The 17,439-nt window shown below is 33.3% G+C and overlaps 1 protein-coding gene across 1 annotated transcript; it reads right to left on the minus strand.

The window, feature by feature from the left end:
- Nucleotides 1–283: 283 nt before the first annotated feature.
- Nucleotides 284–1,273, minus strand: LOC123659847. The gene has a single exon (XM_045595013.1). It carries the CDS (start codon nt 1,271–1,273, stop codon nt 284–286), a length of 990 nt encoding a protein of 329 aa, XP_045450969.1.
- Between the last annotated feature and the right edge of the window lie 16,166 nt (nt 1,274–17,439).

Genomic DNA, 17,439 nt, shown 5'->3' on the forward strand with positions numbered 1-17,439 from the left:
ATACAATAATAATAATATAAATGGTAATCTAATAAATCGTAACAAGTATATGCTCCATCACTTTCGCTCAATGTTTTTGGCTCCCCCCATACCTCAGTACACAAATGCCGCGGTATTGACCAACCAATCACAATCATTATAACAAAGTAAACAACACATAAAAACATATTTTTAATAACAAGCACTTTTAAAATATACTTTACTAAGTTACATCTGTATTTAAAGTATAGTATAAAGAACAGTATTGTAAGGCAGTAAAGAACATGTTTAATAAGTATAATATTTATATGCAAACGGGGCTTCCACCAAAAATTCGATTTATGTCGGCATCGGTGCGAATACGATTGACACTGCTTCCCGAGTCCTGCCGCGCATAGATACGTCCGCCACGAGTCCATACATAACGCCAATTGCGTCGACGTCCCTCTTCACGAGTTTTGTAAAAGAGTAGCCGGTTGGTACGTGTGAGATACTCATTAATGAATATACGTCGTGCATCCCCGTCTAATATACCAGAGGTATCAGCACCACGGCGCGTCCGAGCGGCGCGGAGCATGTCGTCGCGCAAGGATCTCCGCGCCAGCCGCACTCTGATTAGCCGCGGCCGTTGCTGGTCCTCGCCCTTCGCTTCCGAGCGCCGGGGACCCCTACGTTCAGCACTCACAATGTCACTAACACCGATGTCGATTCCCATTTTTTTGGCGACTAGCGATGTTAAGTGAACGGGATTCTCTCCTATCTTCTCTGGCAGCCCTGAGATCTCAATGTCGTTTAAAAGGTCATCCTGTTCCCGTTCATTCAATTCCGCCTTTAGTTGTGTTATTGTGTCCATTAGACAAGTTTCACCCGGAGAAGTTTGACGCTGATTCACCAGCTGTTCAACAGCCGACATTCTTTCCTCTACGGCTTCAACTCGTTTGTTAAACTCTGTCATGCTGGAGCTTAAGTTCGACAACTCTAGTCTAAAGGATGACATTTCTTCGCGCACCGAGGCCATCTCCTTCCGCAGCAACCTGATTTCCTGGGCCAGACTGGTTGTCACACTCTCCTCCACACTCGCATCCTGGAGTACGCCATCCGATACGGTATCAAAGGTATGAGTAGGAGACTTTCTCGATCCTTTATCCTTACACGGTTGGCATCGCCAACTACCAGCTTTGCAGGGATCAAATCCGGTCGCACATGATCTATGCATGACCCCAGTGCATTTCGTACACTTGGCGCCATCAGTACCCGAAACGAATTTGCCACACACACTGCACTTATTTGCCATAATAAGATAATGAGAGTTAAAGAAGTTAGATGGCACTGCTTGAACTATAACGAATTTATTTAATTTCTTTATATTTTAATTAATCAATATATATATATTATCTAGTTATATATGAGTCTTTGTTTCATTACTTTACTAAGTTTATCCAGCAAATATTAGTTTATAACACTTATTTAAGCTTACTTGCACCGTTGTACGATGTTTTCAATAGCGGGTATATTTCACTACGAACGTAAAAACAGCTGATTTTTAGATAACGGAATATCACCTATTATCACATTTATTTTACTATTTAAGTTCAGTTTTTAAGTCAACTTATGTGTACACTTCACTATACGATGAATAAGTGCTATTTAATGTTTTACTTTCGTGTTTAACTATTTTTAATTGAATAAAATACTCTGACACTATAAAATTTGAACTGCTTCCGCCGGCGGGTGGGGAGGGTTCATATTGGCACAACGGTCACAGCCATGGATTGTACCTGTTGCGCTGGCGGTTGTGGGTTAGATCCGCGCACATAACAAACATTTGTATTGGCCATACAGGTGTTTGCCGTGGTCTGGGTGCTTGTGCAGTCCTTGTGGGTCTCCCCACCGTGCCTCGGAGAGCACGTTAAGCCGTCGGTCCCGGTTGTTATCATAAATACCTGATAGCGATTGTTACTCATAGTAGGGATCATATCCGCCATTAAGCTCAAATCCCTTTCCTACAAGAAGAAAGAGGCGTATGCTCAACAGCGAGATGTGACACGCTGAATGCAGGCCCGTATAAAAATATTTCCTTAAAAACTTTTAGTACACGTATATTCATTTTTCTTTCTTTTCAATTTCATACAATTATTCCGTAAATTACTGTATTTATTTTAAAGTCTTAAAAAGTCCGTACGATTTTTATTTACAAGCTATTATCTATTATATTATATACAAGCTATAATTATACGTTAGTTCAATTCTATTTTAATTATTATTTTGCTTCATCAATCAGGAAAAAAAAACCGTAACTGTTTACACATTCACCATTTACAGTAGATACGTTGTAAACTGAATTTTTTATAAAAAATATAGTTGAAATTTATACTCACTTGATCCTTTTATGTTTCTACTATGTTTAGTGTAACTACTAAGAAACACGCGTTATGTAAATAGTGTTTGCATATTGTGTATTTCATAGTGTTAGAACTGAAATGCTCTTTAGGATATAAAATTACACGTGATCGAATTTCTTTACTGATGTAGAGAGATTAGGCACTTAGAAGAATAAGATTTTGTATATAATACCCATTCATCGTATGTAAAAGGTTGAAAAGTGAGGTTTTCGTCCGAACAGATAGAATTATATATATAGTCTTTTAATACATATTTTTCTGAATATTTTGCAACTTTCGTAGAAAAAGGATCGGAGCTTAATTCTTCGCTGCTCCACTGCTGGTTGGCGAATATATTACCAACTACGAGTAACGATCGCTACTGTGTATTTATGACAACAACTGGGACCGATAGCTTAACGTGCTCTCTAAGGCACGGTGTGGGGACCCAAAAGGACAGACAAAAGGATTAAACCTGAGCGGGAGTCGAACCCGAAAACCGTTGGTGCTTATCACAGCAATGAGACCTTTTACCGCGAATTAGTACTAGTACTTCTAGTGATAGTTGAACTAACCTTTTTTAATTACCGATTCATTGATGGAATTTTTATCCTCTATTAAAATATTTACATTATTTGAAAATACTTAATTGAAACACTCAATAACTAGAAATTTGAAGTTGGATAAATTAAAACAAATATTTATTGCTATTTTTTTAAATATATTTAATTATATTGTTTATTTATATTTTAAGGTAAAGTTTCGCGTCACAAACTTTTAACTCCATTTTCTTAAACAAAATTACAAATATCTTTTATTTATTCTTAAGAAGATCTTTGGTCCTATCAAACGAGAGGATGGAAGTTGGAGAGTCCGAAAGAACGCCGAATTAGAAAAACTTATGGCCGAGCCAAATATACTTGGGAGAAATTAAAGCACAACGCCTCCGTTGGCTTGGTCATGTAGAACGAATGGGTGAGGAACGAGGACTGAGGAAGGTTTACTTGGGCCGACCATCGGGCCGGCGCCCGGATGGACGACCTACGTATCGCTGGCGCGATAAAGTTGAAGTGGAGCTGTGCGCGTTACAAGCCAATAATAATTGGCAAGAGACCGCTCAGGACCGGGCAAGATGGAGAGTTCTCGTCTCGGAGGCCAAGATCCACTTTGGGGTTTCAGCGCCAAAGGAGTAGTACTAGTAGTTTAATTACATGGATTTTCGGTTTTTCTATAAAGGTTGTGCCTCTCACCTCGAATGCATAAATGTTACAAAATGGCTTACAGTAGTAACATTCTTAGTAAGTACGTTCACGTAATATCTCTTGATGCTCCATTACATACGTTGATATTTTCTCCTTATGTACAAACAAGGTTAAAGCATCTTTGTTATATATAAGAAAACGTAATTTAATATACATAAATACATAAACGATCCTGATGGAATGTCGCGTCTAATATTTCTTACTACGACATGTGAGCGCGTTGTTTACGTGTAATGTGTAATCTCTTGTTTTTTATACAAACAACGAAATGAATATTTTTTTTTGTTTCTTAATTTATTTGTTATTCGTAGAGACGTATTTGTCATTTATCTAAGTATATTTTTCTTGTACATTAGACGTGATGCGTAGTTATCGTCTCAGTTCATTTGTTGTCATAGCGCCTTGCAGATTAATTTTTAGTAATGATTTGGTTATTTTTATCATGCTATTCATCTATACATAGTAAGTAGTTCAAGATAGATAGAAAGTTAGCATGGCAATAAAAGGAACTATTCGGGTACGAAAAGCACTTTTGACCCCTTTAGAAAAGCTTTGCACAAATACCTTATCTTTACACGCAACATTTTATCATTATATAACAATACTAGCTCTATCCGTGCAAATAATTTGCACTAAATAATTATAATTTGTATCACTATACAGAATAACAAAAAAGTATTTCATATTACGTGAGTTGATTTGAAATTGAACAAAAACTTACCGACCGTCAATCATGTTGACGTTGTTTCAATATTAAAGTCATCAGATGGCAGCATTGCTGTATTTTGTCTCAATGTGTATCAAAATATATAATTTTATTAATTAACTAATTTACAAAAACAAAAGCAGTAATGAATTTTTTTGATGTGGACGTCGGTAGAGTAAGCAATTGTCTTTAAAATGATATATAATTTATGAGTAGTAATTGTGAGGTTTATTCTAAAAAAAGGAGGTAAACATCTTAAACTTAGCGTATTAATAATGATGATATCAGGTAGTTTAATACACATACTGGGTCGGCGCGATGTTAATATTTGTAGAGGCATATTCGTCTACGTATATTTAAACAAAAAGACAAAATTGCGTTTTCAATAATTCTAAATTTTACGACACAGGATTTTTATCCTACTGGGTGACATTGAGTATGATGTGTTTATTATTATAATAACGGCAAATATGCGAAATATAAGCGGATCAAAGCTCTATACCAAAATGCATAAAAGTTAAAGTCGCTTTTAATTAATATGAAAAGCTATAAATTAAAATACGTCATGTATAAATTGTAACATAATAACGTTTTATTAAAACCTGTATGAAAACACCGCGCTAAATTCTGAAACGTTAGAATACCAACCTTAATTTAGTGCACGGTGGGTTCCAAAATTGGAAGCTCGCGGCTAATGTCTCTCGCTGAGATTCAGTGAGTGCTGATCTCAGATTTGCTACTGAAAGCAATAATCGTTTAATTTCGTGCAAAGACACATCATTCAGAATAATAATTAATAGTCATTAATTCAAATAAATTGAAATTTTTAAGGTAAATAAGCTAAAAATAATTTGTTTATTGGTTTTCTACAGAATATTTTTTAAGCAAATAATACAACAGGCACATAAATAATACAGATTAAACCTAAAATATTGTTGTTGTTATCATGTACACCTGATAGCGATCGTTACTCATAGTAGGGAATATATCCACCAACCCGCATTGGAGCAGCGTGGTGGATTAAGCTCTAATCCTTTTCCTACATGGGAAAAGAGGCCTATGCCCAGTAGTAGGATATTACAGGCTGAAGCGAAACCTAAAATATATATAATCTCTATACTTCTAAATAATTATTGATTTCATTAGAAGACAACTTTTACTAAATACACAAAAATCACACGTCAATGTTTCATTCAACTTTAATAGTGATATATAGCCCGAAATTTAAAAACCTGTAATCACCTTGATTTGTCCATACAGCGCTATTTTGCCGCACGTGGTTAAATTAGCTAGTTTTACTATCTGGGGACATAAAACTTAGAACCCGAAAGGCTTTGCCAACTGGATCTATCTTACACTGCCTGCCAATATGCTACGAAATGTGGAATTAACGTTGTTGTATCCCTCGTGCACTTCCAGAGCCATTTGCAATCTAATAGTGATTCATTGTGTCGCTAAATTATATTTTAAGTTAAAAAAATTAATTATATAGTGAGAAATAAAATTTCATTAAATAAGTACCTTCGGTTAATTACATTAGAGTTTTCATTATTTTAATAGTAAAATATTTTTTAGCTTTCTAGATTTAAATTTTTATAGCCACGATTACCTTCTGTTACAACTTGTTACTCTTTGTTTTGTACTTAAATATAAACTGAACTAAATTATGTATTGTGAAGTTTATTTCCACAACGTAATGAACAAGCAGCACCTACTGCAAATAGTACATCAGATGATATGTCACATACCGAAGTAGTGTACGCCAATAAATCATGTATTGCTGATACATAAAGAGCCATTATTGCATGTTTGTATTTGCTGTTCAGCTATTCCTAGCAGACTACAGTCCCAAACATAATTGCGTCGTTTGCAGTGCCGGTTTTATTCAGTCCTATCCGGCTCGTACTAGTTTAAACCAGTTCGAACTGGCCCGGAGCGGTACATCGGTGGGTCCGCGCGACTGCCTATCGGATTGACATGTAATTTGTGATCACACAACTTTATTTACATATCCTGTGAAAGTTTTGGCTAGTTGAAGTATTTTTCTACAATGTCCCAAAAGCAATACCTAATATTTATTAGCAATACTTTTATCTTCTAAAGGAGCATCGATGTTTCATAAAGCTTACTCAAATGAAGACTTTTACGATAGCACAATCTGTCTATACTTTACCTATCTTATGTAGATTTTTTTCTCATCTTCTTAAACGAAAGAAGTCTAGAATAGTTCGTAAATTTGGTAAGAAAAACCTTAAAAATAAAGTTTTGAAAGTTTTTTCCTATATTTTATTTAAATTATTTCTATTAAATATAAAACTCTTGAATAGCAACTTAAAAACTGAAAGTTTCTGAATTGTATAGACTTTATTATATTCAAATTTATTTTTTGTTCCCCAAACTTTCCTTAATGTTAACCGTTTGTGATCTTATATTTGACATTCAAATAGCTTATTTAACGTTAACCACATAAAATGCCACATCTTAAATCCGGGTTCTTAAGAGTTATACACATACGGCAATTTCTCATTTTCGTACACGCCAAGACTTATTCTGAACTCTTAAAAGTCTCTACTAAGGTTGCCACTGATATGAAATTAAAATTGCGTCAATGTTTTCATCTTGAATTTTTTATTCCCTCCGATTTTTCTTAATTTATTGATAAGAAACCTGTACTAAATGCTGTGTGGTTACGGTAGTAAAGAATATAGCCACCCCCTCTCTTCCCGTGGGTGTCGTAAGAGGCGACTAAAGGATAACACAGTTTCACTATCACCTTGGAACTTAAAAAGCCGGCCGATGGCGGAATAACCATCTAACCGCTGGTTTTGAAACACACAGGCCGAAGACGGGCAGCAGCCTCTTAGGTGCGACAAAGCCAGCCCTGTGATCACCAACCCGTCTGCCCAGCGTGGTGATTATGGGGAACACATATGAGTTCACGCCATTGTTGTCGCGAACTTGTGGAGGCCTATGTCCAGCATAATAATTGATAAGTGTGATGATGACTGAAATGCCAATTAAAGGTTTCGTTTTGCATTATAAAGCCTTCTCATGAGATTCAATTACTCGTTTTTACTTAGTTTGAAAATGATAAAAATTGAAATCAATTTGATCACCTTATTTAATTTACGTATTTGTCTACATAGGTAAATTTCGCGACAAGCTTTTATATCAGATATATTGATTGTAAAATTTTTAAAGGAATAGTTTATTTTATTCTTTTTAGCGCATTTAAAGTATAAGCTTGTTTACTAAAAAAGTATTTACTTTAATTTAATTTTTTCTTTTTATTTATCATTGGATAGGTTTCTCAGTCTGGTATTCTCAGCAAACCCTTTCGTTCGATGCCCATAATGTAGAAAAACATAAACACTGAGTCTGCCATCTTTAGAACTCCGCCATATTGGATTTAGAGTAACGACACTTCATGTTTCAAGCTGTCCTCAGCAAGCTATTTCATTTGATACCCATGTTATAGAAGTGCAAAAAAAATTACTACTCTGCCATCTTTTGTGTTGGCGCCGCTAGACTGACGTCTCATAGCTAAACATGCGTTGTCATCTAAATTACACGTGCATACAAAATTTCAGCTCAATCAGTTAAAATATATGTTTCAATTTTATTTTTATTTTTTTATTGTTAAGCAACATAAACAGTTAAAATAAACACAGTGTATACACAAATTGAGTTGTGAGATTCCACCTTAACAAACACATACATTGCAAGTTAAATAAAATAAAAAAAGCTTTTATAAACACAATAAAAGTTATAACTCTAGTGCTCCTTTAAATGTAGGAGGTCACAGTGTGCAATTTTCTTATAATAAGCTTTATAAATGTCATAATGCAAAGAAAAATGAGTTTGTAAAGTTACAGATGGACTGTATTGTACTTTTTTAGTGTAAACAATACTTAATTGTGTTTTATGAAAATAAATTCTTACAAATACAGAAGTGGGTGAATGCTATTTCAATAGAAATGATTGTTAATTGCACTGTATCGCACTTATTGGTATTCCGTTTCAATTCGTTTCCTCTTTTTCCATTGTGCTTCTTTATTTTTATTTATTTTACTAAAACACTAAACTAAAATTTATTAATATTTCATTATTAACCGACTTAAAAAAAGTAGGAGGTTACTCAATTCGAACGTATATATTTTTTTGTGTGTTCGCGGATAACTTCGTCATTTATGAACCGATTTTGCAGATTTTTTTATAGTTGGAAAGGAGATATCCCCAGGGTTATGATAGGAAATCGAAGGAAATCTTCGAACATTGTAGTGGTGACTAGTGCGTTTGTTAATTTTTTCGTCTATAATTACGTTGTTTTACTTGTCGATGTAATTGAAGTCGGTTTTTTTCGTTTGATAGCAAACACAATTATGATGTATTTAATTAATTTAATTAATATCTGGAAAACCAATACTAAACAATAGGTGGCTATAATAATAAACAATAGAATGCTAAGTATAGTACGTGGTTTACTTTAATGCCCGTCTCTTGTATCGGGGGGGCTAAAAGTATACATACTATATTAACGTCAACTGTTTTTTTTTTGCCTATAAGCTTCAAGAAAGATAATTCGTCGCATCCGAAGTCTGGATACTACAAATCAAAGATTATATTGTGAACTCGATATTACGCTTAAATATAATCGTTTACATTATGTTGGTGTCTTGTTTAATTGCTGCTATGGGATAAACATGTGTATTGATAAATTTAATGAGGTTCGCGAATGAGTAGTAGGGGTGTAAATATAGGGTGGATTACACAGAGAGCGCCCGACGCGCGAAATGACAACTTAAGCATCTGCTCATCGTCTTAATGTCGAGGCGAAAACATATCCACGGGGATGATAGAGGGCTATTAATAGGGGATTAAAAACATGAACTAATGACTTAGGTTTTGGTGTATTTGTTTGTTCGTAATTAAACATAAGGCAACACATAAATATTCCTGTAAACGACTTTCAGAAAACAGGTTTTCTGTCGACTTTCATATATTCGCCGATTGTGAATGATTTTTTAATGATTACTAACCAAGCCGACCGACACTGTCCTGTTTGCTGAATTATCAAACGCGTACGTTTAAGTAATTGTTACGTATCGTTCATAAATTTTTGAAAATTTCTGCGCGGGCTCTTTAATATTTCTTTCCGCAAGCACTTTTACAAAGTTTAAGAAAACTTAAAAAAAGGGATTAGCCGAATAGGTCCAGCCGTTCTCGAGTTTTGTGCTTCGAAACACAATCAGCGATTCATTTTCATTTAGATAGAAGATTTCTAGTATTCTAATTAATGAGAGAAGCCTAAATTACGTATAAGATGCATAAATAACGACAAAAACGGACGATATTAAAATTAATGACATTGAAAAAAAAAAAGAATTTTAAATTCAGTTCATTTTCTAGTTTTAATGGGATTTTAGCTACGCAAAATTAACACAGATTATTTCGCAGATAATGGTTAAGACAAGAAGGAGATTCAACTGTGCGGTTGCGGTTACAACGTCAGTTATGAAGACAGTTAAAATGGCCTGAATGTCTTTCTTAGACCTGAAACAACAAACTAATTGTTGACTAAAATAACGTAAAACTTAATCTAAATAAAATTGGATTTGGTCTGTTTGTAATATTAAAATAACCGCTTTTTACTAAATGCATATGAATGTATACACTGTACATATACCAAAATAACATTTTTTACAATTTTTGTCTGTCCGTCTGTTTGTTCCGGCTAATCTCTGAAACGGCTGGACTGATTTTGACGGGACTTTCACTGCACTGCCATATAGCTAATGTAATAAGGAGTAACTTATGCTACTTTTATTCTACAAGTTTATTTATTTTATTACTTTGCAAACTGAAAAATAGCCTTTTTATTAAATTCCACGTGGATGAAGTCGCGGACACAGCTAGTAACTTTATAAATTTTGTTTTGGGTACCCCATTAAAATTATGTAGCATTTATTTTATTGAATTTGAAATTTATTTACATTAAAAAATATTAAGCAACATTGTTATAATAAAATATATCAAAATCATATAATTATTTAACGAAAATGTTATTTTATCTTAAAATATTCGAAGTAAACAAAATAGTTATAAAATCAACAAGGTAAAATGAACTCGTAATATGAAACAGTAAATAACCTAATTTTTTTAATGATAGAAGTTCTAAAGCATCTTCATTAAGGCTGGGTACGTTTTACCCGAAAAACCAGAAACCATTTACTATTGACTGCTGGGTTAGCTTTAACGTGAGGCAGACAAATGGGATCTTTCGCTAAAAGCCAGGATGATGCTCGCTATAGTACCTTTATTTACTTTATTCTGAAATATTACATAATTTTAATCAATTATCTTGGTCTATTTGTTTCATAACCTAAACAGGTGTTACGAGGTGCTTTCTAAACATTTCTTATAACGAAAAAAAAAAATAATGTTTCATTATTCGTTGATCGTAAAGGTCAAATACCAGACAGAAGACGAAAAAAAAGTATTATTATAAAAGATTTAAAACCGTCAAACGATTTGCGTAGCTACAGAAGTACCTTTACGGAAATATTGTTTCAGACGCGTTAAAGTTTCACTTTTAACTATGTTTCCCCTTATAAAATTGCACCAAGCGTGATTTTTAAATAAGATCGCGTTACACGGTGATATTTTCAAAGGAAGCGCCCTCTAGCGGCGCGCATTGTTTCCGTATGCAAATCGAATGCAGCGACGCCATGACTTTTCTATTCTAGTCTACTCTCAAATGCAAAGGATGATAGTTTTATTGTTAAGATATTCTTATGGGATTTGAATACTTTTAATTTTATTAAAATACTAGCTGTGCTCGCGAGTAAAAAAAAACTACAATAAAAGTAGCCTAAGTTACTACTTATTACATCAGCTATGGTAGATAGCTGATGTAATAAGGAGTCCCGTCAAAATCGGTTATTTTGATACTAGAAACAGACACTACAATTTTATTTATTTGTATACATATTTTATAGTTTGTGCTATTTTATAATAAAAGACATCTATCGCAACAAAAATTTCAATAATTTTAGACGCTGAGACTAATGAAAAACACGCTTACATAAAATTTGTAGCTTTATAATAAATTACACTAATAATAAATTACACTAATAATATATAAATCTTGTACATTTTTTAATAGGAAATTTGTATGAAATAACAACACTAGTATATTCATCTTCTTACCAAACAATAAGATGTTAGATAAATTTCGCCCTCCTAATACCTTTCATACAAAAGCAAACATTGGACACATATAAAATACTTTCGCATACTCTAAAAACATATGTAAACCCGGTACAAAAATGGTTACCTTACGCAGGTTGTTTGCTCAAGTGCTTACTTAACCCTTCCGGATCAAATTTAGTTATAATAAATATTTTCACACAAACTCCTGTTACGTGTCTCGTGTTGGCTCTCAAGTATACATTTTGACGACACATAGTCCTGAAGGATGGCTCTGTTTTTTTTAAAGTATGTAGTGTGATAGAGTGCTAGTCAGAGTTGCTATTAGCAACCGTAGTTCACGTGTTAAATTTATTTAATATGGCAGTAACGTAGTTGTGCCTCGTAATAAAAATTCATATCTATTTTATTAATTTGATCTTGATATTTCATGATAAAATCAATCTTCTTAAGTGTAATTATAATCAGTAAATTTTAAATTTAATATATTTTAGATCGATTTCAACGTATGTTGATAGCTAACAAATATCAAACTAGGACACTACGACGAATATAATTAGTCAGCTGATGTTAACACAACAATACAATTATCTTCGGTAATACTCGTGACGCAATAGTTAAAATCTTTGCATTTGGAACCGATACCTGACGTTATTGGTTTTCAAACCGATGACTGATTTATCAAATGTTTACAATGTTTTAATATCTCGTGTATCAGCTAAGAATATAAATATCTTAAATAAGTTCAAAAAATCTATTGAGGCATTTATATTCGCTAATTCGAAGTAAAACAACGTAGCGTTTTCAGTTCTAACTTAAAGTATATGTCCATATCTATTATTATAAGTATTTTAAAGTTTGTGAAAATTATTATTAAACGTAGTTAATATTAAATATCAATCTGTCTTAAAACAACTAATAAGAGACTTCAATTTTAAAACCAACTAAAATTAAATTGATAATGTAAATCTTATATCAATCAAGTTCGTAGTGTGTACTAGAAAATATTATATATGAAAATATTGATGTGTGATAAATGAAATGTGTACGTATGTATGTCTCGAAATTTTGTTACAAGTAAAACGATAGCGCTATGTTATTTAAAGAGTTGAATTTCAATGTTATCGAATTTCTATTTACGGTAACGTACGGAGGTACACATAGGTTAATATCTTTACTAACATAATAAAGGTGGAATTTGTTTTTTTAGCGCCCCCAAACTCGGGAGTTACGGGTCTAATTTGAATTTGGAAGGGTTACATGTTGTAAAAAGTCACGCCAAGGCACGATGTAGCTTAAACTGTGAAGGGGAAAAAATAAGATTTGTCGCACGTACACGACATTGTAACCAAAAAGTTTAAAATTTAAGCCATAATCAGTTTATTATTTATGATGAATTTGTCATTATCCCCATATTTTTTTTTTAAATTTGAGCTGCTATTAGACTGTAAAGAAAAATCTCACTGAGTGAATTGGTCCTCACGGTGCTGTTATTGCTAGCCCTACCCGCAACTCATAAATTAAGACTCTGGAGATAGCGGATGCTGTGGAAACTTAGCTAATATCTTGATGATTTAAATACAAAACAGTTACGTCAAATTTTATATCATCATCATTATTCCAGCCTATTGCAGTCCACTGCTGGACATAAGCCTCCACAAGTTCGCGCCAAAAATGTGTGAACTCATGTGTGTTGCCCATAGTCACCACGCTGGGCAGGCGGGTTGGTGACCGCAGAGCTGGATTTGTCGCACCGAAGAAGCTGCTACCCGTCTTCGGCCTGTGTGTTTCAAAGCCAGCGGTTAGATGACTATCCCGCCATCGGTCGGCTTCTTAAGTTCCAAGGTGGTAGTGGAACTGTGTTATCCCTTAGTCGCCTCTCACGACACCCACGGGAAGAGAGGGGATGGTTAAAGTTGATTGTAACTGTCTTCCTTTAGAGTGTAGACGGTACGAATACAATTCTTGAAGCATACAATTTTGTGCACTAATTTTTATGAAAAGTGATTGATAGTAAAAGTATATTCCAAATCCAAAATCTAAGACTAAGCGAGGATTAAGTAGGACTTTGGGACTTTGTATTGAATTGGCAAAAACACTAAATCGATAATGATATTTTTCAAATTATAGAATAAAAAAACCTTTTCTTTCGCCATAATATTTAGTGTAGAAAAGAAACCAGTCCCATGAAAGAGACGTGATGAGTTGTGGGTATTCCAAATAAGTTCGTGACCAACGCTCGAGTTCATCTCGTTAATAGGATATATATCTTTGGAAAAAAATGTGAATATGAAGATCTATTTCCCATTTCATACGACATGAACTTGCTTCCTTTGCTAGACTTTACATAAAATTGAGTTTGCTACTTCAGCCAGAACTTCAAAAGGAAATACATAGTAGAATAATATCAGTATTTGTAAATGCAGAAACGCTTAAAACATAGAACTCTGAAACTCCAAATGTAGGCGGTAGTGATTATAAACTACTGATGATGGCTTTTCCACATACCGCTGTCTTATTTGTAACCGACTTCAAGAAAGGACGAATTTCTCAATTCAAGTTTTTAATATAATTTCTCAGTTTTTTTCTTTTATTTGTTTTACCTCATTGTTACATAGTTTTGTTTCCCAATCTGAAACGTAAACTCAGTAATTTTTTGATTGTCTATAACATCTCTCTGCTATCAAAGGTCTCATTCTCCACGTACCTACGTACCTGGATACCATATTACTACATCGAAACAATGATTTATATATCAATAGATACTATATGGTTATGCGCATTATCTAAAGCCTTGTATGCAGCTTATCAAATATAGATAATTTACTTCCTTTTAATAAAGATTTATAAAGAGAAAACTCAGTTATTAAAGTGCGAGATTTTCGGTATCTTATGTATTATGGATGACGAAGCTTGTAATAATTAGGCTATTGAACTGCCAAGACGTTTCTTTGCGATGATTATATGAAAAACTTAACTTCTGGAAGCCTTGTACAATATTATTTTAATGGTATTTTTTTAGCTTAGAAATAATAACAAGTAAGGAATACCTGTAGATGATTATAAGAATGTGTGCTCGTTTAGTATTATGACGTTGCGAATAAAATATATTTTGTTTATAAATTCTAAAATCTTTCTCATTTACATAATCTTGAATAGACTAATACGCTTAAACTATGACATACTTCTTAATATAAGCTTTTTTATATTCGACACTTTTAAAATCGTTTGTGGTATTTTATTATATAGAAAAATGTATTCATCGGTAGTCATTCATTCATAGATATTCGCTGACTTAGCATACATTCATTGAATGGAAGGTATAATAGCGCTATCAGACTGCACAGCAGATGTTGATTTTTTTTTTATAGAATTAAATATTGCGCAGCTTAGCCAGTGTGAAATTTGCATTGCTATCTCTATAGTTTATACCGTAATCGTTTTTGTATAACGCTATTTACAGTATATGTATTTTGTAAACTACCAGACGATTCGGGTGGTTTTGCTTGCTTTCGTGTTCATTGCTCGACTTTTATAAGTCGTATTCTTTATTAAATAAGTTTCTAGAATAGAACAATCGTGATAAATTAGTACTTTTATATTCTTTTTATTATGCATACAAAATATTCTTTAATAATAACAATATTCTTTATAGTACAACATAATGCTAACTTATACGGTAATAAAATAAAAATAAAGATGCACAAAAGCGTTCTTATCGCAGAAGAGCGATTTATTCCAGAACGTTTTTCGTGTGTGATGTACTTTTTACGGGTCGTACCGATTTTAATGATTCTTTTTATATTCAAAAACTGGTGCTTGTCATGTGGTGGCTCCATTTGAATTTGAGCGAGATCTAATAAGCGGATCTTAATTTTATTCCTATTTATGCGTACTGAAATGACCAACTATGTTGATGTTGTTCTCATTATATCATTTGTCGATATAGTCGATTTTTTCATTGAGACCAAACAGTAGGTATAACTGTTTGTTAGAAATTTTTACCGTACCCAGTTCCATTTTTCATACTTAGCTTACGTTTGTCTTATTTATAGAAATTATATATACCTTATTATGCTGTATTTATTACGCCTTATCACCAAGGACACATAAAACTCTTCAAATAAGAGGATTTATACGTAATTCCAGCGCTGCGCCGTGGTCGCGGCTTTGCCGATGGTCGCAATAAACCGCCGGCTAGTGCATATCAGGGGCGCTCTCCATTACCGCGCATTATGTATTAATGCCCCGAATCCGTTGCGCCGCATATCGAGCGAAAATAACCCGATAGTGTTATTAATTGAGAACGTACTTTTATGTTTCTGATTTTTTATTATATAATATAGAAAATTGATAAAGGTCACAACGTACTTGTAAAGTTAAATATACAGTAAAGTACCTTAATGCTACATTTATTGGTACTGATATTGTAAATCTATTCAACTTTTGTTGATATTAAAGAACATACTTTTTTGAACAACCAAATTAAATTTTCTGTAGTAAAGCCTCAAGCTCGGCTTTGATCTTGTTAATAAAATTTGCTGTAAATAACTTTTTTTACAAAGTAATAAAGTATTTATATTGACATAGAAAGCAAGAAAGAATATTACAATTTTTAGTATTTTTTTATTATTTAAGAACGAAGCAGCAAGAAACTTATTCTGTTACTATAATTTTTAAATATCAAGACAAAATAGTACATAGTAATTTCAGACTCATATAGCTAAAGTAAAAAATAAAAAATAAAACTTTTCATCCTTACATTTTCGTCCCTCGACGACATATTTAAATATTTCAAACCCCATGTCACTCGATGTTCCCTCCATCGGCAGATAAAAATACCGTCATTGCTTTTAGCTAAGACGAATTTACTGTGAAGTTATTTTTTATTCAACGAGTAGGTAATATGTATCGCTGGCAGCTACATCGAATGGATGAAATTTCACATAATGTATTAAAAAGATGAATCGCCCCCACGTACCAGAGGAGTTTAATAACATCATTACCTATGATGACTTGCATTATCCGTCGAGATAAAATAAAATAGATCCTTCGAATAATTTATCTAGAATTTACAGACGATTACACTAAAATCATTCTTATAGTACACTAGTTGTTTTATGTAATGCTTTATCGATTAATGTTCACGTTTTAAATGATGCTTTCAATAAATTATCACTTTTGTCTTTAGTACTATTGTGTATGATTTTACTGACTCCGGCCGGCGTTACGTTTACTTTTCCCCACGTTACATTCGCGTCTCGTCTAGGTGTCTGAAAAATCAGTTACAAACGATTTCACATCCTCCTTTATTATAAAACCCTCTGTCGAGATTTGCACAGATATTTAATACAAACACAAATATAAAGATTACAATTATATGCCATCTAAAATATTTGTCTAGAACGTGGATCGAATCCGCGACGGTTGGTGCCAGTTAGCTATTGTAGTCATTAAGTCAAACTGTCATCTTTGCTTTTGATTTTATTTAACTGATAGTTAGCATTTTGGTTCGTTGAGTTATACCTTTAATATTGTAGAAATAAAGTTAAGGATAGATATATATTAAACATGGTCATAGTGTGTCAGTAAATAAAGACAATGTACCAGAGAATGTAGCTTTATTTACTTTAAGAATGCATATTACTTTGAAATGGTTAAGCGCTTAACAGGACTAGACCTTTAATGTTGATTTACGGGTTTTTTTCACTAACGTCCTTGAGTCTCAATTTACAGCTTTTAAGGCGGCATAAAAGAGAACATTTAGCACTCGCTTTTACTCTGTACAAAGTTTGCTAGCTATAATGTGTAGTCGCTATGGACACTTGAAAACAACTTCTTATTTACGCCCGTGTTTTTTGACTCTTTATCTCCGTTCAGCATTACCTCCCGGGAAAAATTC

This window comes from Melitaea cinxia, chromosome 14 (assembly GCF_905220565.1).
Source record: "Melitaea cinxia chromosome 14, ilMelCinx1.1, whole genome shotgun sequence".
Lineage (NCBI taxonomy): Eukaryota > Metazoa > Arthropoda > Insecta > Lepidoptera > Nymphalidae > Melitaea > Melitaea cinxia.